Source organism: Pagrus pagrus, assembly GCF_965226575.1.
Source record: "Pagrus pagrus genome assembly, chromosome: 17".
Taxonomy (NCBI): domain Eukaryota; kingdom Metazoa; phylum Chordata; class Actinopteri; order Spariformes; family Sparidae; genus Pagrus; species Pagrus pagrus.
The window spans coordinates 19,716,734-19,739,632 of record NC_140201.1 but is presented as its reverse complement, the minus strand read 5'-3'; the positions used below and the strand labels follow the sequence as shown (position 1 = coordinate 19,739,632).

At 41.2% G+C, this 22,899-nt stretch overlaps 5 protein-coding genes across 10 annotated transcripts in view; all 5 read left to right on the top strand.

Moving 5' to 3' along the window:
- fhod3a (formin homology 2 domain containing 3a) overlaps nt 1-4,472 on the top strand; it is a 74,832-nt gene extending 70,360 nt beyond the window's left edge. For 3 of the 4 annotated variants that reach the window (XM_084380097.1, XM_084380096.1, XM_084380094.1), the window contains 7 exons: nt 58-219; nt 977-1,167; nt 1,299-1,503; nt 1,664-1,687; nt 1,961-2,168; nt 2,268-2,432; nt 3,075-4,472. In XM_084380097.1, coding sequence (XP_084236223.1) covers nt 58-219; nt 977-1,167; nt 1,299-1,503; nt 1,664-1,687; nt 1,961-2,168; nt 2,268-2,432; nt 3,075-3,151 — 1,032 coding nt within the window. In that variant the 3' untranslated portion in view covers nt 3,152-4,472. The remainder of the gene's footprint in view (nt 1-57; nt 220-976; nt 1,168-1,298; nt 1,504-1,663; nt 1,688-1,960; nt 2,169-2,267; nt 2,433-3,074) is intronic. The other variant, XM_084380095.1, reaches the window with a different exon arrangement.
- Nucleotides 4,473-4,653: 181 nt separating this feature from the next.
- LOC311272533 (glutathione S-transferase A-like) lies at nt 4,654-6,506 on the top strand (the record flags this gene model as incomplete). Its single annotated transcript, XM_084379009.1, has 6 exons — nt 4,654-4,821; nt 5,584-5,649; nt 5,758-5,863; nt 5,960-6,078; nt 6,203-6,288; nt 6,374-6,506. The coding sequence occupies 6 exons, from the start codon at nt 4,654-4,656 to the stop codon at nt 6,504-6,506; spliced, it is 678 nt and encodes a 225-aa protein (XP_084235135.1).
- A 266-nt stretch (nt 6,507-6,772) lies between these two features.
- Nucleotides 6,773-10,249, top strand: LOC311272530 (glutathione S-transferase A-like). Of its 2 annotated transcripts, none has more exons than XM_084379004.1 (6): nt 6,773-7,020; nt 7,744-7,809; nt 8,195-8,300; nt 9,212-9,330; nt 9,416-9,504; nt 9,593-10,249. In XM_084379004.1, exons 1-6 carry the CDS (start codon nt 6,853-6,855, stop codon nt 9,723-9,725), a joined length of 681 nt encoding a protein of 226 aa, XP_084235130.1. In that variant the 5' UTR covers nt 6,773-6,852; the 3' UTR covers nt 9,726-10,249. The 2 variants fall into 2 exon arrangements, with proteins under 2 accessions (XP_084235130.1, XP_084235131.1); XM_084379005.1 differs by lacking the exon at nt 6,773-7,020 and adding an exon at nt 7,396-7,605.
- Nucleotides 10,250-12,118: 1,869 nt separating this feature from the next.
- LOC311272531 (glutathione S-transferase A-like) lies at nt 12,119-15,968 on the top strand. 2 transcript variants are annotated; one of them, XM_084379006.1, is made up of 6 exons: nt 12,119-12,354; nt 13,177-13,242; nt 13,421-13,526; nt 14,847-14,965; nt 15,051-15,139; nt 15,227-15,968. In XM_084379006.1, exons 1-6 carry the CDS (start codon nt 12,187-12,189, stop codon nt 15,357-15,359), a joined length of 681 nt encoding a protein of 226 aa, XP_084235132.1. In that variant the 5' UTR covers nt 12,119-12,186; the 3' UTR covers nt 15,360-15,968. The 2 variants fall into 2 exon arrangements, with proteins under 2 accessions (XP_084235132.1, XP_084235133.1); XM_084379007.1 differs by lacking the exon at nt 12,119-12,354 and adding an exon at nt 12,938-13,063.
- A 2,855-nt stretch (nt 15,969-18,823) lies between these two features.
- On the top strand, nt 18,824-22,418 carry LOC311272532 (glutathione S-transferase A). The gene is made up of 6 exons (XM_084379008.1): nt 18,824-19,087; nt 19,227-19,292; nt 19,480-19,585; nt 20,260-20,378; nt 21,897-21,982; nt 22,090-22,418. The coding sequence occupies exons 1-6, from the start codon at nt 18,920-18,922 to the stop codon at nt 22,220-22,222; spliced, it is 678 nt and encodes a 225-aa protein (XP_084235134.1). The 5' UTR covers nt 18,824-18,919; the 3' UTR covers nt 22,223-22,418.
- The last annotated feature ends 481 nt before the right edge of the window (nt 22,419-22,899 follow it).

Here is a 22,899-nt window from a genome sequence, read left to right as displayed (position 1 = left end):
TTTGTTTTTACATAGGAAATCAGAAAAGGATCGTAATCTGTGTGTCCATGTGTCCAGGCTAAAGGCTTCGAGATGACATATTTGGAGAAGGTCCCAGAGGTGAAGGACACGGTTCATAAGCAGTCTCTGCTGCATCACGCCTGCGCCGTGGTGGTGGAGAACTTCCCTCAGAGCACCGACCTCTACTCTGAGATCGGAGCCATCACACGATCTGCAAAGGTACGCTCAGCACTCGCCAACAGAAAGCTTATATAGAAACTGTTGTGCATCTCTGTGCTCTGTAGGCGATTTGGTCTGTTGGGGGACAAAACTCCGATCACAATGCTTAAAGCAATCCAGAGATAGGATTGGCAAAGTAGTGCCATGCGAGTGATTTACAATGCAAGCAATCTGTCCGTCGGTTGTAAAGGCTCGGCTAGAGAGATCAATCAGATTCCAGTTTCAATCTTGTAAGTCTGAGGGGCTGATCATTTGCAGTAATGCTCTGACAGCTAACCAATATTGTATCAGGCTGTTTCCATTGACCTTTTTAATTGAAAGTTTATGGGGGTAGGAAGTGGATTGTCTCTAACCCTAGAGGGCTCTTTATCATGTTTTATCTACCATAGGGGCGTCCAAGAGGGCATTTTCACAGCATTTTTTTGAACAAGGGGTTGGCGGGGGGGGGGGGGGGGGCAATTAGCAAAATAACTTGTTTATAACTTTTAATTAATAATTAAGAAGACAGCCAAGAATTTTGAGTAGAATTAACTTGGAATCAATAAATCATCTTTACACTACATTATTGATAAAAAAATGTGGTGATTCTATCTGACTCCTGTATGTTTTTAGTTTAGCTGAATTATATCGAACATTTATGAAATAAAAATGCCATTCAGTTACTTAGAGGGCTTCCTATGTTTTGTTTTGGTTGCAAGGTTTTTAAAATACTTTCCCTCCACAAGTCCCTTATTTGTACCAACATGTCTTCCGTCAGGTGGATTTCGACCAGCTGCAGGAGAACCTGTGTCAGATGGAGCGCCGCTGCAAAGCCTCATGGGACCACCTGAAGGTGATCGCCAAGCACGAGATGAAGCCCCAGCTAAAGCAGAAGATGTCCGACTTCCTCAAAGACTGTGCAGAGAGGATCATCATCCTCAAGATCGTTCACCGCAGGATCATCAACAGGTAGTAATCTCAGTACAGATTATCCACTGGTCTTGAAAACTATGCATCTATTTAAACTTGTAAAAGTAGAAGTGTCAGAAACTTTCCCACAAGAAGCTGAAGGAAATTGGATGTTGTCATTCTTCTCCCAGGTTCCATTCGTTCCTGTTGTTCCTCGGTCACCCGGCCTACAGCGTGAGAGAGATCAGCGTCCACAGGTTCAGCAAAATCCTCAGCGAGTTTGCGCTGGAGTACCGAACCACCCGAGACCGCGTGCTGCAGCAGAAACAGAAACGAGCCGACCACCGCGAACGCAACAAGACCAGAGGGAAGATGATCATGGACGTCAACGCTCCTGTGAGCATCACACACACACACGCAGAATCTCTTACACGAGGACACATTCAGGTGTCACACTCTCAGATTCTTTTTCGAATCTGTCTTTGCTTTTTCACCTTATTCCCACTTCATTTTCTTCGAGCTCGTCTTTGACTTTCACTCTTTCTTTCCTCTGTAGTCTGATGATGAAGAAGAGAGTGAGGTATCAACGCGTGTGCTGTCTGTCTGTCTGCATGCATGTGTGTGTGTGTGTGTGTGTGTGCGCATGAAACCACTAACCCTGACTGGACCACTTTACCTCAAAGTTTTCCTTTTTTTTTTTTACTGATCTAAGTTAATAAGTCAATAAACCAGAGCAGGTATTCTAATCTTTACAGGCTGGATTCTACTTTGTCACATTAGAGTCAAAGCTCAAAATACTTCAAATACAGGCTGCCATGTTCTTATTCTCTTTCTTCCCGTCTCTCCCCTTCAGTGTGCTCGGTACGGCTCCAGCAGCAACAGCAGCGCCCCCAGTGGCAGCCAGGAGACCGAGCAGCCTCAGGGTCTGGGCCACGCTGAGGATGTTGCAGAGCACGAGAACATGAAAGCCGTGCTGAGGACCAGCATCAGCAGCGGAGACAAGGAGGCAGGCGGAGTGCCGGGGCTTCGGACACGGACAAGATCCCGGCCTGGACGGGGAGGTGAGGGGGACAGGAAGTTCCTCACAGAGAGGGTCGCAGCACTTTAAAGGGTTTCTGTGTTCATGCTTAAGCCTTTGTCATTCTGCTCCATGTGTTCAGGTCGCAGCATGCAGGCGTGGACACCACCCGTGGAGGACACTCAGATCGGTGGGGACGACGCCGCAGACGAGATCATGGAGCGCATAGTGAGGTCGGCCACTCAGGGTCCAGGAACTAGAGCCCAGCCCCGAGAGAGGAGGAGGTCCAGAGCCAACCGTAAATCATGTACGACCTGAAAGATTAAATCCATATCACACATTTATTCTAAGCGGGTTTCGCTCACAAAAATGTGTTTTCACTAAAAAACAATTTCAACACTAAATCGAACCCAGTCCAAATTTTGGCCTGTATACTCGTGATTTATTTTTATGTCCTAAAATATTCTTCCACAAAGCAATACATAATGAAGCAGAAGCATCTGCGCACATTAATACTAGAAAAAGTATTTTCTAATAAGAGAAAGATCAGTTGCATTATGGGAAAAGTATCTTAATGCTTTATTTGTTTTGGAGCTTGGCCCAAACTCAAAGTCAGGATATCTCTGCCTCTGCTGCATCAACTGTAACGTTTCCTTTTAAAACCATCTATTAAAGCTGCAACGATTCAACCTTCAAAAGAAAATTAGCGGCCAGCTATTTGGATCAATAGTTTAATAGTTAGTTTTCAAGCAGAAATGTTAAACATTTGCAGGTTCCAGCCTCTTAAATGTAAGGATGTGTTACTTTTTTTGTCATTTATCACAGTGAATGAAGAGTCCTTGGATTTGGGACTGTTTGTTAGACAAAAGAGGCAATTTGAAGCCTTTGAAGGAGATTTTTTGACATTTTATAGACTTTTAAGTCCTTCTCTTCTCTTCTCTTCTTGCAGTGAGGCGGACTCTGAAGAACGGTCTGACCCCGGAGGAAGCTCTCGCTTTAGGACTAACCGATTCTCCAGACACATAAATATGATCGTCAAGCCTCCTGCTAACTGTCCTAATTGCCGTGGAAACACAGCTACAAGCACCGGAGCGACACCTCTGTCCGCCGCCTGCCTTCGCCACACTTTACAAGAGTTGTATTCCACCTGTCACAAAGCCCTTTAGGTTTTTGCCAGCTGCTAATTTTGCCTGACGTGTCTGAGTGATGAAGCTGCAGCCGTGATAGTGGTGTTTTTTTTAATGCAACACAGAGAAAAAAGTGTCAGTTTTTTTATTTATCTAAACATATTTGAAATGTTGCATTAAGGATACGATTTGCTTGTGAGTTTCCGCAGCTGTGACTTCACCTTTTTTCATTTATTTAAGCTGTGAATTTCAGTTGTAAAGATCAACAGGCTGAGGATCTAATTCGTTCTCTTATCCAGTTTTAAAGAATCCTAAGAGATCAGCACAAAGAGGCTCACTGAGAGTGATGAAGAGTTTGCTTCTGCAGCTACACGTTTGACAAGTGACAAGTGACTGTGTTTTAGTGGGAACGTGAAAGGTTTTCAATCTGATGTGTGCCTTTCATTTAAAAGGGACGACACTGTACCTTTACGCCATCTCGCCCTCTTGTTTCATGCACTTCCTGCTTCTCAGATAACTCAGAAACGTCACATCCACAGGCGTAGTTGATTACAATTAATTCATTTTTTGTATTATTTTGGCAGAACTTTTCTCAGTATTTATTTGCAACAGCTCACACATCTTGCACCTTACTCAACATTAATGCTGAAATGAAATGACTGACTCAAAACACAAAGAGAATTGACGTTTTGATCTCAGAGGAACTGTTTGTAAAGTGTAAAAAGACAAAAGAATAAAGACTTTTTTAAAAATTTTAATAATCTATTTTGAAGGACATGCAGAGAATTCTGCATACAATGTGTAAATGCCCTTTTCAGCTGCCAGGTACTGAATACTGTAGTACTACAGTGTGCATGTTTAGTGCGGTTCATGTGATGTATTATTTTTGTAATTTTCTTCTGTAGAAACTTGTATTATAGTCCGAGATACAAAGAGGCTATTCTGTGAAATGTTATAAAAGATGTGCTCGTAGCTGAGATATGTGTTGAGAGAGGGGAGCGGTGTTTGGACATTCGCTTTGAACTCTGTGGTCACATTGTACTTTGTATGAACTTGAACAGGTTGTGGATAATGTGAGTCCCAGCTGAACCATCTGCTCCTCTCACAGTACGACAGAAAACTGGGAAATATCACGAAACCATGGTTACATACACTTTCACTTGAAATGCTGTGTATACACATTCTGCAATAAAAACGACAAAAACGAGTGGGAAAAAAAGGATGTGCACGTCTCTTCTTCACTGCTTTCACTTCTGAGCCCAGAACACGTGGCCTCGTGCCTCCGCTGAGCAACCTTTGGATTAATGAGGTGCCGTAAACTGCTGCTCACTTTACTTGTGCAGTTCACTGTTGAGACTTTTTGTTTTGTTGACTTTGTGTCTGTCTGTATTACTCGTGTCCATGGCCAAGTCAATGAGTCTGCTGTGGGGGGCTGGATCTCCTCCCTGCTGGAGACTTATGATCACTCTGGAGGAGAAGAAGCTGCAAGGATACAGACACAAGCTGCTGTCTTTTGAGAAAGGAGAACACAAATCACAGGAAGTCTTGGAAATCAACCCGAGAGGACAGGTAGGTGGAGCATGCAGTACAGTAAAAACAACCAGATTCATATTTAAAGGACGCCTATTATGCTTTTTCGTTTTTCCCCTTCCCTTCAATGTGTTATACAGTTTTTTAGAGTCTTGAAAGTTTAAAAGGTCAAAGTCCGCAACAACAGAAGCTCCTCTCTCCCACAGAAAACACTGCTCCTGAAACGCCTCATCAGTCGTCCTGCCTTTAATTCTGTGACTATGTGACATCACAATACATCACCATGACATTTGCATAGTTTATGCCTAGCGCCTAGTTTGGCACATAAGAATTGATTTAGCACAGCTGCTCTGTCGTTGTTAGCGGTGCTGGCTCAGGCGTGTGTGAGCTGACCAATCAGAGAAGCATCAATATTCGGGGGTGGGGCCTTAAAGAGACAGGAGCCAAAACTGTTTCAGACGGGTAGTACAGAGCTGCAGCACTGGAGAATATGTGAAAACGGATGTTTTTTGAGCGTTAAAGCATGTTAACTTACTCTAGTAGTGAACCAAAATAAAATTATGAACATGAGTATAATATGTCTCCTTTAAGTCCAATTTAGTTAGCGTTGCAGCAAAACAGTTTCAACTGGGGTGGCACCTGGATAGAGAGTTTCTAATATTTACATGAAATAAATGTTTTCTTGTCTTCATTTCATGAAGTCAAATTAAAGACATTCATTGGTATAAATAAAAACGTGATATATCATCTTAAAAGGAAGACCAACAGAAAAATAACAGCTATGCAATTTCATTCCTTCAGCTCCCTGCCTTCAAACATGGAGACAACATATTGAATGAGTCCGTTGCAGCATGTTTATACCTGGAGGTAAAGCGTCAGAACTGATCCCAACACGCTGCCTCTTCTCACCATTTCAGAGTTATAAAGAAAACAAAAAAAAAAAACCAAAAATTAATCTGTATTATTCTGTGACAGAATCAGTTCAAGTCCCAGGGTATCAAGCTGATCCCTGACAATCCTGCAGAACAAGCGCTGATGTACCAACGCATGATGGAGGGACTCAGCCTCACTGAAAAACTCAGTAAGATACACACAACCTAGAAACACAGAGCAAAGAGGCAAACATGGACAGAAGCACTGAACACAATCACACTCTGTCTACATGTGTCTGTCTTAGATTCAGTTATCTACTATGACCTGTTTGTCCCTGAAGAGGAGAGACATGAATCAGCTCTTAAGAGAAACAAAGAAGTGCTGGTCACTGAACTCAAACTCTGGGAGGGTTACCTGCAGAAGGTAGAGTATGAACAACACACACACACACACACACACACACACACACATACACACACACACACGTACACACAGACATGTTTCTAATCTGACACCAGTGTTTCTTTCATTTGATTTCTGCATTAAGGTGGCTGCAGGCTCATACCTGGCAGGGGCCTTCTCGTTGGCTGATGTGATCGTCTTTCCAAACGCTGCGTATGCTTTTCGTTTTGGGTAGGTGACTGAGTTCAGTACTTAATGGAAGAGCCCAGACCGCTTTGTTTATCACTAGCATCCTAACCTTGTTTCACCTCTATAGGCTGTCTGCTGGACGTTACCCCAAACTGGCCAAATATTACAGCCTGTTGAAGGACAGACCCAGCATTAAAGCCAGCAGGCCCCCACAATGGCTGGCCAGCTCACAGGGATATGAAATCCTGAAGGATATTTAATACAATGCCTTCACTGTGTTATTGTATGTCTGTAAATTAGTTAAAAAAATAAACTTTAAAATACATTTTAAAATGTTTTAAACTGTTGTGTTTTTCTTTTTAATAGGCCAAAAGTCTAACATCTTTAAAAATAAAATGTAGGGTTTAAATTTAAACCTTTGATAAGGAAAATGAATTGAAACAGTTGTAGTACCTCCTCCTGACCAGCAGGTGGCAGTGTGCGCTTTTATTATGACGTGAGATCCTCACGAAGTGTTAACGGAGAAGCAAATCATCCATTTGTACTTGAGCACAAGTCGCTTGTTGTCACTTCAGTGTCCGTCTCCAGGCTGTTAAATCTCAGACCATGGCCCAGGACATGACTCTGCTGTGGGGCTCCGGCTCTCCTCCCTGCTGGAGGACGATGATCGCTCTGGAGGAGAAGAACCTGCAGGGCTACAACCACAAACTGCTCTCCTTTGATAAAATGGAGCACAAGTCCCAGGAAGTGTTAGATATAAACCCCAGAGGACAGGTATCGTCTAGCTCATAGCCAACATAACTTGTATTTATACTGAACCTGCAGTCCCACCATTTATAGAACTCCTACCAGACGTGCTTTTTTGTTTAAGGCAACGCCAAACTCCATTTACAACTTTATTTATTCAATGTTTTCCAGTTTACTGACAAAATGTACACTTGTTTAAACATGACTGAATGCTGTAGATGAATGACATGGGTGTGAATTTTAGTTCGGCTCGCATAAAAATCACCAAGCAGCTTTTTATTTGTTAGGAAATTGATCTTCAATAAATAGTCATTACTCACCCAAGTGCTTTTCGCACACACGCACCACAGGGGGCGGAAACGACCAAGTAATGATAAAAGGTCGCTACAGGTGTGCTAGCAGCATGCCGATGTTATCAGAAGTCTTGAACTGTCCTGATAACCTGACAGCTCAAGTTCATTACCTTTTTAATTGGCAGTACATTTTTGTACAGTCATGCTGATTTGGGAAACACTGCAGGCACAGATTCTTAAGAGTTAACTGGCCGCCATGTTTGTTATAAACAGGCTGCAGGGAGCCGGGTTGTGTTTCCCAAGAGTCCCAGCTCAGCAAGTTGTCTTAATTAGCTCCCACTAGCATTAGCATTAAGGTTGTATGATGACACTGATAATATTTAACCCTTTCAGTGTCTCACTCACATAATAAGCAAGGACGTTATACATTGTGATAATAACCTGTTTTATTTTAAAGCTTCCCTCTTTCAAACATGGAGACAACATCGTGAATGAGTCCTACGCAGCCTGTTTTTACCTGGAGGTGAGTGAGCCTGTGCATCAAGGTAAAGATGATAAAGGTGTACTTTGTAGTGAGAAAGATCCTCAATAACTGTGTTTTTAATTATTTATTTTTTTTGCCTAAACAAACTAAATAACCAATTTCATACTGTTTTACTTTGTATACATTTGGCGGACCCTGCCACCTTTCTAGCTTCAAACAGTGTTCTGGGGACCTTATTGTCCTCTGAGAACAGCTTGTCTATTTAGTCCTGGAAAAAATAAATATTTTGGAGTTTATATTATTACCTCATTAATATTTTAAGTATTAAAAAAGACAGCGCCCCTTTAATACTGCAATAATGCAATTTTACACAAAGTTACACACAATTTTAAGTGTACCTTGTGTTTTCTGTCTTGATTTGCAGAGTCAGTTTAAGTCCCAGGGAAACTCACTGATCCCAGACAGCCCAGCAGAACAAGCACTGATGTACCAACGCATGTTTGAGGGACTCACCTTCTACGAAAAACTCTGTAAGACACTTAAATTGAAATCCCAAAAGCAGACAGGTTAAACCCTTTTAACGGCAAAAAGCAATTATGGCCTCTTGGCTCCGAGAGGGGCGTAGGATGGTTCTACAGTGGCCTGGGAGGAAGTCAGCCATCTTGGATTTCACACATTAATTGGAATTTTTCAACAAATCTTTGAAGACTTGCTCAAAAAACTCTGACCCATTTCGATTTGATTTTGATTATTTTGTATTACCACACAGGTTAAAAAGTGCATAGCTTCTACTGCTGGAGTCAGAATTGTCATTCCTAATTTAAACAGCACACGTCTATTTGTTAAAGACGCATACACCTGAACAGCTAAAGTAGAGAGGGACTTTTCATAAAATGTCTCTGGAAGCCCTGAGATTGCAAATTGATTTGAAAAGACAATATTTACACCCTCAACACACAGTTGAGCACACACTTCAGATGGGGTGCATGCTAATGCTTTTAGCTTAGTAGCAACAGGGAAATTTGGGCTTTAAAAAGGGTGTAAATAACATCTTTTCAAATAAATTCTGTATTTCGGGGCTTCTGGAGACTTTGATAACACCAGACGAGCTGTATGGAGCCATTTTATGTTCAATTATTTACTTGTTTTTTTACGTTTCAAAACAAGTCTCCATCTACTTCAGTTATTTAGGAGAATGCTGAAACACTGTTTTGCTCCAGAAATGTTTTTGGACTACAAAACTTTAGTTTAAAAATGGGTCTATACATTTGTGCTTTTCATAGCTTCTACATGGAACAAGAAAAATGTAGAATATCGCAGCTTCTTCCATAAACAATTCCTTTTTGATGCTTTAAAATGCAACACTCATGCAAGGAAATAACATCATAGACCCAGTGAAGCTCAGTGTATCAGTGTAAGTATGTTGTTTTTCTTTTTTTAGGCGCAGTAATCTACTATGAGTGGTATATCCCTGAAGGAGAGAGGCATGACTCGGCTCTGAAGAGAAACAAAGAAGCTCTGGCCACTGAGCTGAAGCTCTGGGAGGGTTACCTGCAGAAGGTAGAGCATGCTCTCTAAACACACACAATCTCAACATGAACTGACGTCTTCAAACACGCTGTATTTTCCACTTCTTTGTTTCAAGCTGGGCTCAGGCTCCTACCTGGCAGGAAAGACTTTCTCACTGGCGGACGTGACTGTTTTTCCAACTGTTGCCACTCACTTCCAATTTGGGTCAGTAGGAGAATTTTCTAGAAGTCGCACCAACATCATAAGTGATCTATAGATGTATGGCTTGACATTCCTACTTTCTGTTCTGCAGGTTGTCTGCCGAGCGTTACCCTATACTGGGAGAGTATTACGCTCTGCTGAAGGATCGGCCCAGCATCAAAGCCAGCTGGCCGCCTGAGTGGCAGCAGGACACTAAGGGAGAGGACACACTCAAAGACATCTGAGACTGGACTCATACTTGCGTTGTTAGGATGCATGATCAATCGTTGTTTTAAGTCCGGCAAGCTGACCGTCTTTCCCTCTCTCCCTGCGTCCTGTTTCACAAGCGCGCAGCCACAGAAAATGACGTACGCTGCAGCAACAACGCAGCTCAAAACAACACCATGGCGAGCACACCAGCAGCCGCTGTGCTGTTTGTCATCACCTTTGGCTATAAAGACCTCACACAAGGCCCAAAGAAAAGAGTCGCCAAATGCAACGTCTGCCAGATAGGTCAGTTAGTCAGTTGTGAAAGTTAACGTTAGCATCTATAGACGGTTAGATGAGAGACTTGACCTTGGACTTGTGACCAAAGACTTGTGAGCATCTCTGGCCTGTAATGCTTCTGTTCAGATTCTAGAAAAATGCTTTTGCTTGATAGCTTCAACTCGACGTGTCAAATATGATCCAGCTGTTATTTTCCTGTCACTGGAAAGGAAAGGTGTTGTGATTACCTGTGTGCTCTAAATATATTACTGTTGCAACAGCAGAGATGTGGCTCTTTCACTTTATTTTAGCCAAACTAACTTTTAGATTTAGTTTAAAAGGTTTTTTTTTTTCAGAGGCATGTTCATGGTAAACACAGGCTGTGTTAAACTCTGCAGCGTGTGATGATCAGCAAAATGTCACATTGTGATATTGTAAAGATAGTGTTTTTTGCTGCCCAGATACATGGTGTGTATATGCAACATTATATTGTTTTAATGTCATTATAACTTTATATTGCAACACCTGATGACTAATACATGTGCGAGTCACTATAACAACAGTTTTATATGCGTTTTGAGTCTTCTTTTGAAGTCAGTTATTTCAGATTAATAGGTTTCAACCTATTGGTTGTGTTAAATAACCTCAACTACAGCAAACATGTCATTGTAAACCAGTATATTGGCTCTTCAAAAATACTGTAACATGATAAAACCAAGAAGCCACAAGCAAAGTGTGAGAGATGTACTCTAGTTTGGACTTGTAGAGCTCACTGTATGTCGTCAGAAGGTCACATAAGAGGTGAACACAACATTGCACAAACCTCAGACTTCAGGTTAAAGGTGAACTATGTATTGTAAGAACTGGTCACCTGTCAAATCTGTACTCCAAACAAATGTCAGCAGAGTTAGATGCCAACTGTTGCTTCCTGTAGCTAGCATTAGCTAGTAAACTATAATAGCTCAGTCAGACTATCATCACTTGAAGTTGAAGGTGGGTAGCTCACTAGCATGCTAACTTAAACAGAAATGTCTGTAATTTTAGTTAAGTTTTGAACATTTTCAACTAAAATCCTTACATATTGCACCTTTAAATCGTGCACAGATTTTCAATCTCATGTCAATAAAAAAGGTAGGCGGTGTCTTTGAGGACATGACCTGCTGGTTTTATTATTTGAATAGATGTGCCAAAGTGGTTTGCTCTGTACAAAGGTGAGTGAAATGCTCTGTGCAATCGTGACTTTGCATAAATGACAGCTCCGTATTTCATCCTCTGCATTGTTTTGCATTCATGTGGAACTCACAACTATGAGAAATTCACAACAGCCGTGCTGATAACACCTCAAGCTCGACAAGACTTCTGTAAAGTCACATCCTGTTCCTTGTTGAAGTTGGCCCTTTTATTGCGATACAACCTGTTGAATGTTGTGGATGTTTCTCTGGGCCCATGCTCAGTCTGCCCTGGGGACACAGGGCTTCCCCTGTTTTGCTCCATCAGCGGATGATCACAGTAGCAGTTGGTATAGTATATGAGATAAAGGAAGTTTTATGGGGCTGCCCCATCCAACTGTGAATAATACACTGAATATTTCTCAGTGGCAGTTCAAAAGTTTACAGATAAGGAACACTTAAGGAATATATTGTTTATTGTAAGAACAATGATAACTATGCCACAAGGGCGGTATCTGCATAGAGATGATATAGAAGTCATTACAAGCATTCATTGGTGGAAAAATAATGTGTGTGTGTGTTTTGTCATAAAGGTTTATTTTCTTTGCAGCACGTAAAAACTGCACAATTTACCAACGGAAAAAAAATTATGAAATTTCAGTCCTTCAGCTCCCTCCCTTCAAAAATGGAGTCAACATACTGAATGAGCCCGAGGTTAGGTGTCAAAACTGAGACAACACACTGCCTCTTCTCACCATTTCAGAGAGTCAAATAAAACATGTTTTCTATTATTCTGCGACAAAATCAGTTCAAGTCCCAGGGTGTCAAGATGACCCCTGACAGTCCTGCAGAATGAAAACCTTTGATAAAGGAAAATGAATTGAAACGGTTGTAGTACCCCCTCCTGGCCAGCAGGTGGCAGTGTGCGCTTTTATTATGACGTGAGATCCTCACGAAGTGTTAACAGAGAAGAAAAACTTCCATTTGTACTTGAGCACAAGTCGCTTGTTGTCACTTCAGTCTCCGTCTCCAGGCTGTTAAATCTAAGACCATGGCCCAGGACATGACTCTGCTGTGGGGCTCCGGCTCTCCTCCCTGCTGGAGGACGATGATCGCTCTGGAGGAGAAGAACCTGCAGGGCTACAACCACAAACTGCTCTCCTTTGATAAAAAGGAGCACAAGTCCCAGGAAGTGTTAGATATAAACCCCAGAGGACAGGTATCGTCTAGCTTATAGCCAACATAACTTGTATTTATACTGAACCTGCAGTCCCACCATTTATAGAACTCCTACCAGACGTGCTTTTTTGTTTAAGGCAACGCCAAACTCCATTTACAACTTTATTTATTCAATGTTTTCCAGTTTACTGACAAAATGTACACTTGTTTAAACATGACTGAATGCTGTAGATGAATGACATTGGTGTGAGTTTTAATTCGGCTCACAAAAAAATCACCAAGCAGCTTTTTATTTGTTAGAAAATTGATCTTCAATAAATAGTCATTACTCACCCAAGTCATTTTCACACAAACGCACCACAGGGGGCGGAAACGACCAAGTAATGATAAAGGGTCGCTATAGGTGTGCTAGCAGCATGCCGATGTTATCAGAAGTCTCAAGTGTCACTTAAAGGATCAATTCATCAGTTTTTCGGAGTATATTTCACCTGTAAACAAGATGAGATTTTAGTGACTGTATTTTTAAGGTAGTTTGGCGTATATGAGTCTACACCTTAAATGATTCAGCCCTCTGACAACCTGACAGCTCAAGTTCATTACCTTTTTAATTGGCAGTACATTTGTGTACAGTCATGCTGATTTGGGAAACACTGCAGGCACAGATTCTTAAGAGTTAACTGGCCGCCATGTTTGTTATAAACAGGCTGCAGGGAGCCGGGTTGTGTTTCCCAAGAGTCCCAGCTCAGCAGGTTGTCTTAATTAGCTCCCACTAGCATTAGCATTAAGGTTGTATGATGACACTGATAATAGTTAACCCTTGAAGTGTCTCACTCACATAATAACCACCTGTTTTATTTTAAAGCTTCCCTCTTTCAAACATGGAGACAACATCGTGAATGATTCCTATGCAGCCTGTTTTTACCTGGAGGTGAGTCAACTTAAAGATACCAATTCCCAACAAGAAGTTTTACACTCAACAACAACAACAACAACAACAATAATAATAATAATAATAATTATTAATAATTATTATTATTATTATTTGAATAATTGTACTAAATTCAACATTAAGAAGTGTACCTTGTGTTTTCTGTCTTGATTTGCAGAGTCAGTTTAAGTCCCAGGGAAACTCACTGATCCCAGACAGTCCAGCAGAACAAGCACTGATGTACCAACGCATGTTTGAGGGGCTCACCTTCTCCGAAAAACTCAGTAAGATACTTAAATTGAAATCCCAAAAGAGGACAGGTTAAACCCTTTTAACTGCAGTGTGTGAGACCTCCAGGCTGTGATTTTTTTTAAAAATACAAAAACCTTCAAACAAATGGGGCCTGGGCTTCAGCATCGTAATGTACACGTGCACAACGGTCGCATGGCAGAATGTGCTATGTCAAGTAAGACCAAATAACTCAAACGAATCCTGCGACAACTGTTTCGCTGCTTGATACAAAAGCAAAACATGAACAGTTCTAATTTTCTGTGAGCTACAAGAAGTCTGTCTCATAGTCCATAACTTAGTCCGAGGGGTTCATTGCAAACCACAAATTATTCATGATCAATTTATTGAGCAACACAGGACATGCCTTGGTTGACAAAATGCAAAGGAAAGTATTTTCCAATATTGCTTTATCATGGTCAGCAGGCTTCCTTTTTTAAATTTTTTTTTTAACGTTGCCCAACAGGAAGTCAGCCAGCTTGCATATAATATTTTAGCACAAATATTTGAGGCCTGTAGGATAGTCATTAATCATGAAACCTTTTACCTTTGTGTGAACTGGTCAATACTTTGATTTGATGTGTTGATCAAATCATGTGTTATTTGAGTATTGGGCTGCCTGACAGGCACATGACTGTGAGGCACATTCCAGGCTGCTGCAGCTTTAATTATATATTATTTTACTACCACGCAGGTAAAGAATTCACACCTTCTACTGCTGGAGTCAGAATAGCATCAGGATTATTGATTTATCAGTAAATGGTCAGTTTGATAAAGACACATTAAGAGGACTTGTTATTTTTTTTATTATCATTAAGGTTCTTGCATAAATTAAATACTAACGCAAGGCAAATTGTGTATTTTTGTTTTTGTCCCTTTTCATAAGACCAAAATCAATAATCCAACATGTTACCTTGTAAAGCTGAGGGGTCGGCACATGGGTTATTTGTATATGCATACACTCTCCCAGTGCTTTAAAATACTCATTGCAACAAATATGTATCAATCTGTGGCTAAAAATAGTTTCAACAAAAGTGCTATTGACTCCTGTTTGAGAAGGTTTTGCTACAAGACTACAGTGCCCAGCTGTTTGAGGAAAATTAGGTGCCTTTTTTATATGAAACTATATATTTGTTACCTGCTTTTCATAGTTTATACAAGGTATAGTAGGAAAAATGTATTGCGGCTTCTTCTTTACACAATAAATTATGTTTTCAATTATGTCTGAAAACACTATACACTTATGCCAAGGAAATAACATCATCGACCCAGTGAAGCTCAGAATATATTAATGTGTGTGTGTTTTCTGTTATTAGACGCAGTTATCTACTACGAGTGGTTTGTCCCTGAAGGAGAGAGGCATGACTCGGCACTGAAGAGAAACAAAGAAGCTCTGGCCACTGAGCTGAAGCTCTGGGAGGGTTACCTGCAGAAGGTAGTGCATGCTCTCTAAACACACACAATCTCAACATGAACTGACGTCTTCAAACACGCTGTATCTTTTACTTCTTTGTTTCAAGCTGGGCTCAGGCTCCTACCTGGCAGGAAAGACTTTCTCACTGGCGGACGTGACTGTTTTTCCAACTGTTGCCTATCTCTTCAGATTTGGGTTAGTAGGAGAATTTTCTAGAAGTCGCACCAACAACATAGTGATCTATAGATGTATGGCTTGACATTCCTGCTTTCTGTGCTGTAGGCTGTCTGCCGAGCGTTACCCTACACTGGGAGAGTATTACGCTCTGCTGAAGGATCGGCCCAGCATCAAAGCCAGCTGGCCGCCTCACTGGCTGGAGAACACTAAGGGACAAGACACACTCAAAGACATGTGAGGTTCTCACACAGTTTTGGATCGATTCAATAGAAAAAATTTTTGCTAGATAGTTTCAGCTCAGTGTGTCGAATTTGATACAGCTTTTTTATTATTTACAATTAAAAGGCAAGGTGTTGTGATTACCTGTGTGCTGTTGCAACAGCAGAAATGTTTCTTTTATTTCATTTTTGTCAAACTAACTTTTAGATTTAGTTTGTTGTAGGTTTATTATAGGCATGTTCCTGCCAGTGGTAAACACGGGCTGTGTTATTCCATGCGGCATGTGATGTTTGTAGGGTTTACAGGCAGGCAGCAGAAACATGTGGACATTGTGATATCGTTGCAATATCAGTTTCTGTTTCCAGGATACATGGCTTGTACATGTAACATTAATCTGTTGACTAATACATGTACACGTTACTATAACAACAGGTATTAATGAATGATGAATCTTCTACTTCAGTTAGTTTGGATTAATAGGCTTCAACCACTTTATTGTACTAATTAAACTCAACTACAGCAAACATGTCATTGTAAACCAGTATGTTGGCTCTACAGTTATGCTGCAGCATAATAAAACCAAGAATCACTGCTGAAGGACAAATTAAATCAGAGTGTAAGAAATGTATTCAAGTTCTTCTTTTGTAGAGCTCACTGTATGGAATCAGAAGGTCACATAAGAGGTGAACAACATTCGTCGAGCACAGATTCTCAATCTTTTGTGTCAGTACAAAAATGTTGGCGGTGTCTTTGAGGACATAACCTGCAGGTTTTATCATTTGAATAGCCGTGCCAAAATGAAAGTCGTTTGCTCTGCTCAAAGGTGAGTGAAATGCTCTGTGCAATCGTGACTTTGCATAAATGACAGCTCCGTATTTCATCCCGTGCATTATTTTGCATTTATGTAATATGCTTACCTTCTGTTCGACATCTGTAACAGCTGTGCTGATAGCACCTGTTGAATGTGGTGGATGTTTCTCTGGGCCCATGCTCAGTTCTGGCACTGTGGACACGGGGCTTCCCCTGTTTTGCCCCATCAGCTGATGATCACAGGAGCAGTTGGTATTTTATATATCAGACAAACTAAGTATTATGGGACTGCCCCATCCAACCTGCAGCCTGTGCAGCATACACACGTAATACACTGTATTCTCATAGCAGTTCAAAAGTTCAAAGACAGAAGGGAATTTATCAGATTACGTGCAGCTTCCTCTGGAGCCACAAAATTCTTTATACTACCTTTTCCACACATGCAGTAGTACTCCCCAAGGCCTGTAAACACATGTTCATGTGTAAAATTAGTGGAGTTGCCCTTTAAGATCAGTTCCTGGAAACTATACTGATTCCTGACAGGAGCAGCAGAGGGTCTCACACTCACCGATTAACTTTACAATGCTTGAATAAATGATCACATGCAGACAATGAGCCTACACGACCAAATGTGTGATATTCAAAAGAAAAGAAAAAAAAAAAGCGAAATAGTGGGCAAGTAGATAAAAATGAGACTTTACTTTGGAAACACCACATCTGAAAAAAATAGGTCTCATAACTGTCGAGGGGTTGAAATGTACGGATAGGTATCAGAGAACTTAATACTTGCTGCAGAGTCTCTGCATTAAAAATGACAGCCATTCAACCATTCAATCTTTATTTAAATAGAGCGGTCCAGCGTGAGCGGGCCTCTTTTGCATGGCCACTGTGCACACAGGACATGTAAGGTGATCAAACCATCATAATGAATGACTGTCAAAATGCCAAGTCATGCATGTAGGGCAGAACCTAGTCTGTCAGCCAACACTTTGTTGTAAAACCAGTTGTATGGTGGTCACCATTGTATTTGTTCTTTCTCAGTATGCTTTGTCAACAGATAAAATGTTTGCGTCATGCTAGTCGTGCAAAATCAACATGATAACCAGTTTTCCAGTGCTCAAACTGGACAAAGACAAGGCCCACGTACGAAGACACAAAGATCGCTGTCAGAGGCAAGGAGTGAAGATGAAGCGATATGAAGAAGTGGAATGTGACCAGTGCAGTCACTCAAAAAAAACAAAAAGCACCACATGTTACTTGGACTAAATGCTCATCCTTGAAATGTGGAAAAATTATTGCATTTTTTTGGGGGGGGGCTAAATTCTCAGAAACCTAAAATAGTCTTGGTCAGCAGTTGAATGTTTTGCAAGAGGGAACAGGCTTCAGCTACACCACCCACGTTTTTCATAGAATTCCTGAAGCTTTCTCTCATTCAACAAGTTGTCTTTTTGAGCACAGCTGCACCCCAAAAAGAGTCAGGACAGGGACTGCAGACTGTATCACATATGAGACAGAACTGTGGTTTATTGCCACACATGGATTACTTAAGTGTTGATATGGGCAACTATTCAAGTGCACAACATCCGGAGTGCAAGGACAGACTCGGAGAAAGAGGAACAAAGAAAGTGCAAATTGCGTGTGGACAATGTGAATAGCGGGTGCTCAATTTTTCTACTCAGAGCCGCCTTCATTGTCACTCTTGAGCGTAGGTATACATTACATAGGTGGTGTCTATTACTTTCAGTGGAGATTTGATTGTTTGAGTGACTGTGCCAGCACTCTGTGTGTGCAGGGGTGAGTGAAAAGTGCTGAGTCACTGTGAGTTTTCAACAGTTACTATCAGGACACTGTGACATGCAACAGGAAATCACTTAATCACTGTAGGAAGAGTTTAAGATAACAATTAACTAAGATAATATTGACATAAGCTTGCACGGATACAAATTTATATAATTTGTATCTGTTATGTGTGTTGGAATGCTGTGGTGATATTAGGGCACGTAAATAATTACAGCGGTGACATAATCCCTTATGAACTCTGTAATGACGACAACCACACACATAAAGGTGCAGTATGTAAGAATGGGTGCCCCCAAACAAACATAGGGCGAGAGCGTATCACTGGAGTAACCGCAAAGTGCTTCACATTCAGTTGATATTCATTGAATTTTTAATGTTTTAAACAACAATTCATACAAACTGCACCTTTAAGTCACTGAGGGAACATAGCAATATATACTATATATATTGTTTAATAATTTTTTTTTACACCATAAAAGAAATATAGCTCTAACTCTTTGTTAACTGTTACTATTAGTAACCATCAGTGCACAAAATTGCATTATTTATGTGTTGTGTTTATGATATGCACGTCTGAGATCAAAGAGTATTAATGCAAAGCAAGAGAAGTCACTCCTTCACGTTTGACTTTGCCAATGCCTCTTGGTTTCAACAGCTAGAGGTGTAATAATGCAGAAGTAATATATATGCAGACTTTTAGTTTGAAGTAATGCTGCCCTGAGTTAACACAGAGGGAAGAAGAGGAGTGGCCATGTTGGAAAGGGTGTGAGCTATCTCAGCTGTCTTGAGTTACAGATCCTGGGTGATAACACAAAAATGGGATGGGGCTTACTCGCACCAATCAGGCTGCGAACAGTCAGTCGGAGCATGTTATAAAACAGCCGTCTGCCGCATTCCAGCTTCACTCCTCACTTCTTCCACCACTCACAACTTCAGCCACCGTCAGGCTTAACACTTCACTCTGAAACCATGGCCAAGGACATGACTCTGCTGTGGGGCTCCGGCTCTCCCCCCTGCTGGAGGGTGATGATCACTCTGGAGGAGAAGAACCTGAAGGGCTACAACCAAAAACTGCTTTCTTTTGAGAAAATGGAGCACAAGTCCGACGAAGTCATGAAGATGAACCCCAGGGGACAGGTTAGTTAACCATTACCTGTAAATCATACATATCATCTTACTGTGTCAGCCTGCATTTTCCTGACGCATACAATTTCATATTTGTTTTAGTGACAAAAATAATGGTCAAACTTTTCATTCCACTCTTTCTTTGTTAAAGCTTCCTGCCTTCAAACATGGAGACAAGGTCCTGAATGAGTCCTACGCTGCCTGCCTGTACCTGGAGGTAAGAGCTTAGCCCTAGATAATATTTTATGCTGCCACCAAGGAGTTAATAATTAGAGGGCTCCTTGTGATCTGTGTGTTCAACAATGCCTCCTAGACAAACATGCACCCTACACCGCTGAGGAAAAGAAACCGGAGCTCCATGCAGCTGTTCACAATAGTTTCTCTTTTCATGTCTCCAACAACAGAACCAGTTCAAGTCCCAGGGAAACAAGCTGGTCCCTGACTGCCCCGCTGAACTGGCAATGATGTACCAGCGCATGTTTGAGGGTCTCTCACTCACCCAGAAAATGGGTATGTTAACCCTGACGCTGTTTTGCAAAACATGACACACCCATTGACCCCATAAGTCGTGCATATTAATGATAATGGTTACGACACCTGAGCAACTTAGATGTTAAGTTTTATCAAATGGCTTCATGACTCATCTGATTTAGAAGTCTGCCTTCAGGGACTTTGAGCTGCATTGCTCTTAGCAACTGCTCCCTCCTCAAGAGACCAGAGTTGTTCAAAACACACGCCATGCACTAATGAGCTGTGCATTCACATAATTAAGCCATGGCACCGTGCATCAGGTCTATGCTGTGCACCCCTTAAAACAGGTAGTGATGTTGTAAGGTCATATGTTAATCCCACAAAAGGATCACATGCTCAGGCCAGCTTGCACGCGAAGCTCAAGTCATGAGACGGCGCACTTCACTGTTTGAGGAGGGGTGCAAAAAGAAGAGAGCTGCATTTCCAATAATTACCATCAACTTGTGCATAAATAGAGTACAAGACGTCCAGTGACTACAGTTTTTCTGAATAGGCTGCTTCAAACTTTATATGAGGCACTTTTACTGTCTTCACTGATGTTACGTAATTCCCTGACTGACTCCACCCTCGACTGCAGGAGACACAGAAGCAATTGGCCCACTAGTGTGGGAGTGAATGTTTCATGACTGAAAGTCTGTTTCAATATTTTTCAGCGGACGTCATCTACTACAACTGGAAGGTCCCAGAGGGAGAGAGACACGACTCTGCTGTGAAGAGAAACAGAGAGAGTCTGACTGCTGAGCTCAAGCTGTGGGAGGGTTACCTGCAGAAGGTTAGCCTGAAGATTATCAAATTCTCTACCCTCAAGACAATAAATAAATAAATAAAAGACAAGTACAGAAGTGCAGAGGAAGGTTTTAAACTGAAGTGACACATGATCAGGAGTTGTTGAACTAACTTAACTAGCAATTCCAAGTGTAAGACTAACGGCACCATAATTTTGGAGGATAATCTTGTTTGTTTTCTTTCTGAGGATTTGATGAGGAGATTGAAACTACTTGCATATACAGTAAATATGAAGCCACCACCTGTGGCTAATTAACTAAGCGGAGCCAGGCTAGCTGTTTCCAGTCTTCTTGTTAAGCTAACGTGCTACAACCTGCAAGAGTGGTATCAATCTTCTCATCTAGCTCTCTGCAAGAAAGAAACAGTATTTCCCAAAATGTTGAATTATTCCTGCTGCAATATGTAAGAATTTGGCCACCTGTTAAATTCAAAACAAATAGGGGGCAGCATATCACCAGAGTTGCCGCTAGCTGCTGTTAGCTGTAGCTGCCGTGAGGTTGTTAGCCGTGCAGCTAGCGGTTGGGACTGTGTGCTCGGGGCCAGGGGAGTGTTTGTGGTTACGTGGCTAACAAAAAGGCTTAGAGAACTTGGAAGTTATATTTCGTTTGGATATCGGACAGACATTTAGCGGCATGTGTAGCACTTATTTTGATAATGTGTTGTATTTATTTTGCAAAAATATTTTACGATGGCTTTTTATTTTTCAACAGCTTCCATGTCATGTGACCCAGTGACTCTAAACCAATGCCTAATTGCATCACTACACAGTTCACATAAGACACACCTCTTTTTATTGGATTATACTGCTTCTTCTATCTAGCAGTAAAAGCCAGTAACAAGAGCTGTGTCTTATTTGTCCCATTTAGTAATACAATTCGGCATTGGTTTGGCAATGAGTATTGTCTTACAAAAATATTTTTGCGAAATAAATACATAACACATAACACATCAATAAGTGTGCTACATGAGGTCATGTATCATTTTTTTTAATCATAATTTTCACTGAACATTGTTTTTGTGTAAAACAAACAAACAATAGGGTAATTTATTGATGGTCCCCAAGTCAGCCTCCAGTGCAGCACAAGGTTTCGGGAGGTGAGCTAACCATCCTCCTGCTGCTAACACTGTGTGAAACTGAGTAAGAGACGCCGCTGGGTGTCTCCGGAGCACATGTCTGTCCAATATCCAACCTAAAACTAACTTCATCTCGGTAACTTTGGGCTGGGACTGGTCGGGGCTAGCTGGTTAGCATGCCAACTTCAGTAGACGTCTCAACACAACACATAGACATAATGTGAATAAAGGGCAGTTTTGACATTTTGTTGATAATTATAGTTGATTGCCCCGTTAAAATCACCCATATTGTATTTTAATAAGCCACAGCTAACATTGTAAGCTAATCTTTAATAGAGAAATGCGTGCAGGTAACATAAGAATCCTGGTTGTCAAATCTGCCCACCAGCACATGAATGTGGTCATATCTCCCTTTTTTCCTGTCTTCTAGACTTCAGGCGGTTTCCTGGCAGGAAAGACCTTTTCACTGGCTGATGTGTGTGTTTATCCAACCATCTGTTATGTCTTCCGTTTTGGGTATGTGGATTAAAGCTTCCTGATGAAACAAATACATTGATTGCCATTGCACAAACATTGGCAATGCATTAACTTGGATACATTATTAACTTTTCTCCATTCTGTAGGTTATGCGAGGAGCGTTACCCTAAACTGGCTTCTTACTACAACAGTCTGAAGGACAGACCCAGCATCAAAGCCAGCTATCCTCCAACCTGGCTGGAGAACCCACAGGGACAAGATCTGCTGAAAGACATCTGAGATGCTGACACACTGGAACAGTTCCTGTTGTAAAATATGTAACCACTCCTTGCATTGCACTACTGTAGCCGGCAGCATTTTAAAGAAATTTGCATTTGCTTTTACTGTGGTTTTTGATTTCCTAACACAATTTGGTTGAGATTGAAACTGCAGATTGTGCTGTAAACAAAAGCAATAAAAACTGACTTGCAGCTAAGTTGCGTGCTGTATTCATTTGAAGTTAAGAGTCCACTGAGCCCTCTTTAAGCCCATTTTTGACTGGAATCTGTTGAACAGAGGTGAATGTAACAGGGAGCAATGATATTGGCTGTTTCTACACCAAGATATTTGACTATAAGCATCATGGTCTTTCATAGACATTTGGATGCTATTTTTTTCATATACAAAACTGTTGAGGTGAAAATGCCACTTTAATTTCTGCACCTCACTCGCCCTGCTGCTCTTTGAACCTGCACTTCCTGTTTGACTAACAGGAGCCAAATCACTGTACAAAAAGACAATGAACTCTCGGGGTTCATATGTTTTCATACCAAGGCCACAAAGAGACTTAAATGAAAGTCTGGGTTACGGAAAAGTTCATTATTTGAACATTACTGAGCAGTTTAGTCCCTCGTGGTGGGTTCAAAGTAAATGAAACCATTATGTCTGCAGGTGGTTTATCCAGTTTCAGACATCCC

Bases quoted from the DNA above. Each gene is read 5' to 3' on its own strand.
- LOC311272532 (XM_084379008.1), top strand. From the start codon at position 18,920: ATGGCCAAGGACATGACTCTGCTGTGGGGCTCCGGCTCTCCCCCCTGC. The intron at 19,088-19,226 runs GTTAGTTAACCA...TCTTTGTTAAAG, and splicing joins AGATGAACCCCAGGGGACAG to CTTCCTGCCTTCAAACATGG. The intron at 19,293-19,479 runs GTAAGAGCTTAG...CTCCAACAACAG, and splicing joins CTGCCTGCCTGTACCTGGAG to AACCAGTTCAAGTCCCAGGG.
- LOC311272530 (XM_084379004.1), top strand. From the start codon at position 6,853: ATGGCCCAGGACATGACTCTGCTGTGGGGCTCCGGCTCTCCTCCCTGC. The intron at 7,021-7,743 runs GTATCGTCTAGC...TTTATTTTAAAG, and splicing joins ATATAAACCCCAGAGGACAG to CTTCCCTCTTTCAAACATGG. The intron at 7,810-8,194 runs GTGAGTGAGCCT...CTTGATTTGCAG, and splicing joins CAGCCTGTTTTTACCTGGAG to AGTCAGTTTAAGTCCCAGGG.
- LOC311272531 (XM_084379006.1), top strand. From the start codon at position 12,187: ATGGCCCAGGACATGACTCTGCTGTGGGGCTCCGGCTCTCCTCCCTGC. The intron at 13,243-13,420 runs GTGAGTCAACTT...CTTGATTTGCAG, and splicing joins CAGCCTGTTTTTACCTGGAG to AGTCAGTTTAAGTCCCAGGG. The intron at 15,140-15,226 runs GTTAGTAGGAGA...TCTGTGCTGTAG, and splicing joins GCCTATCTCTTCAGATTTGG to GCTGTCTGCCGAGCGTTACC.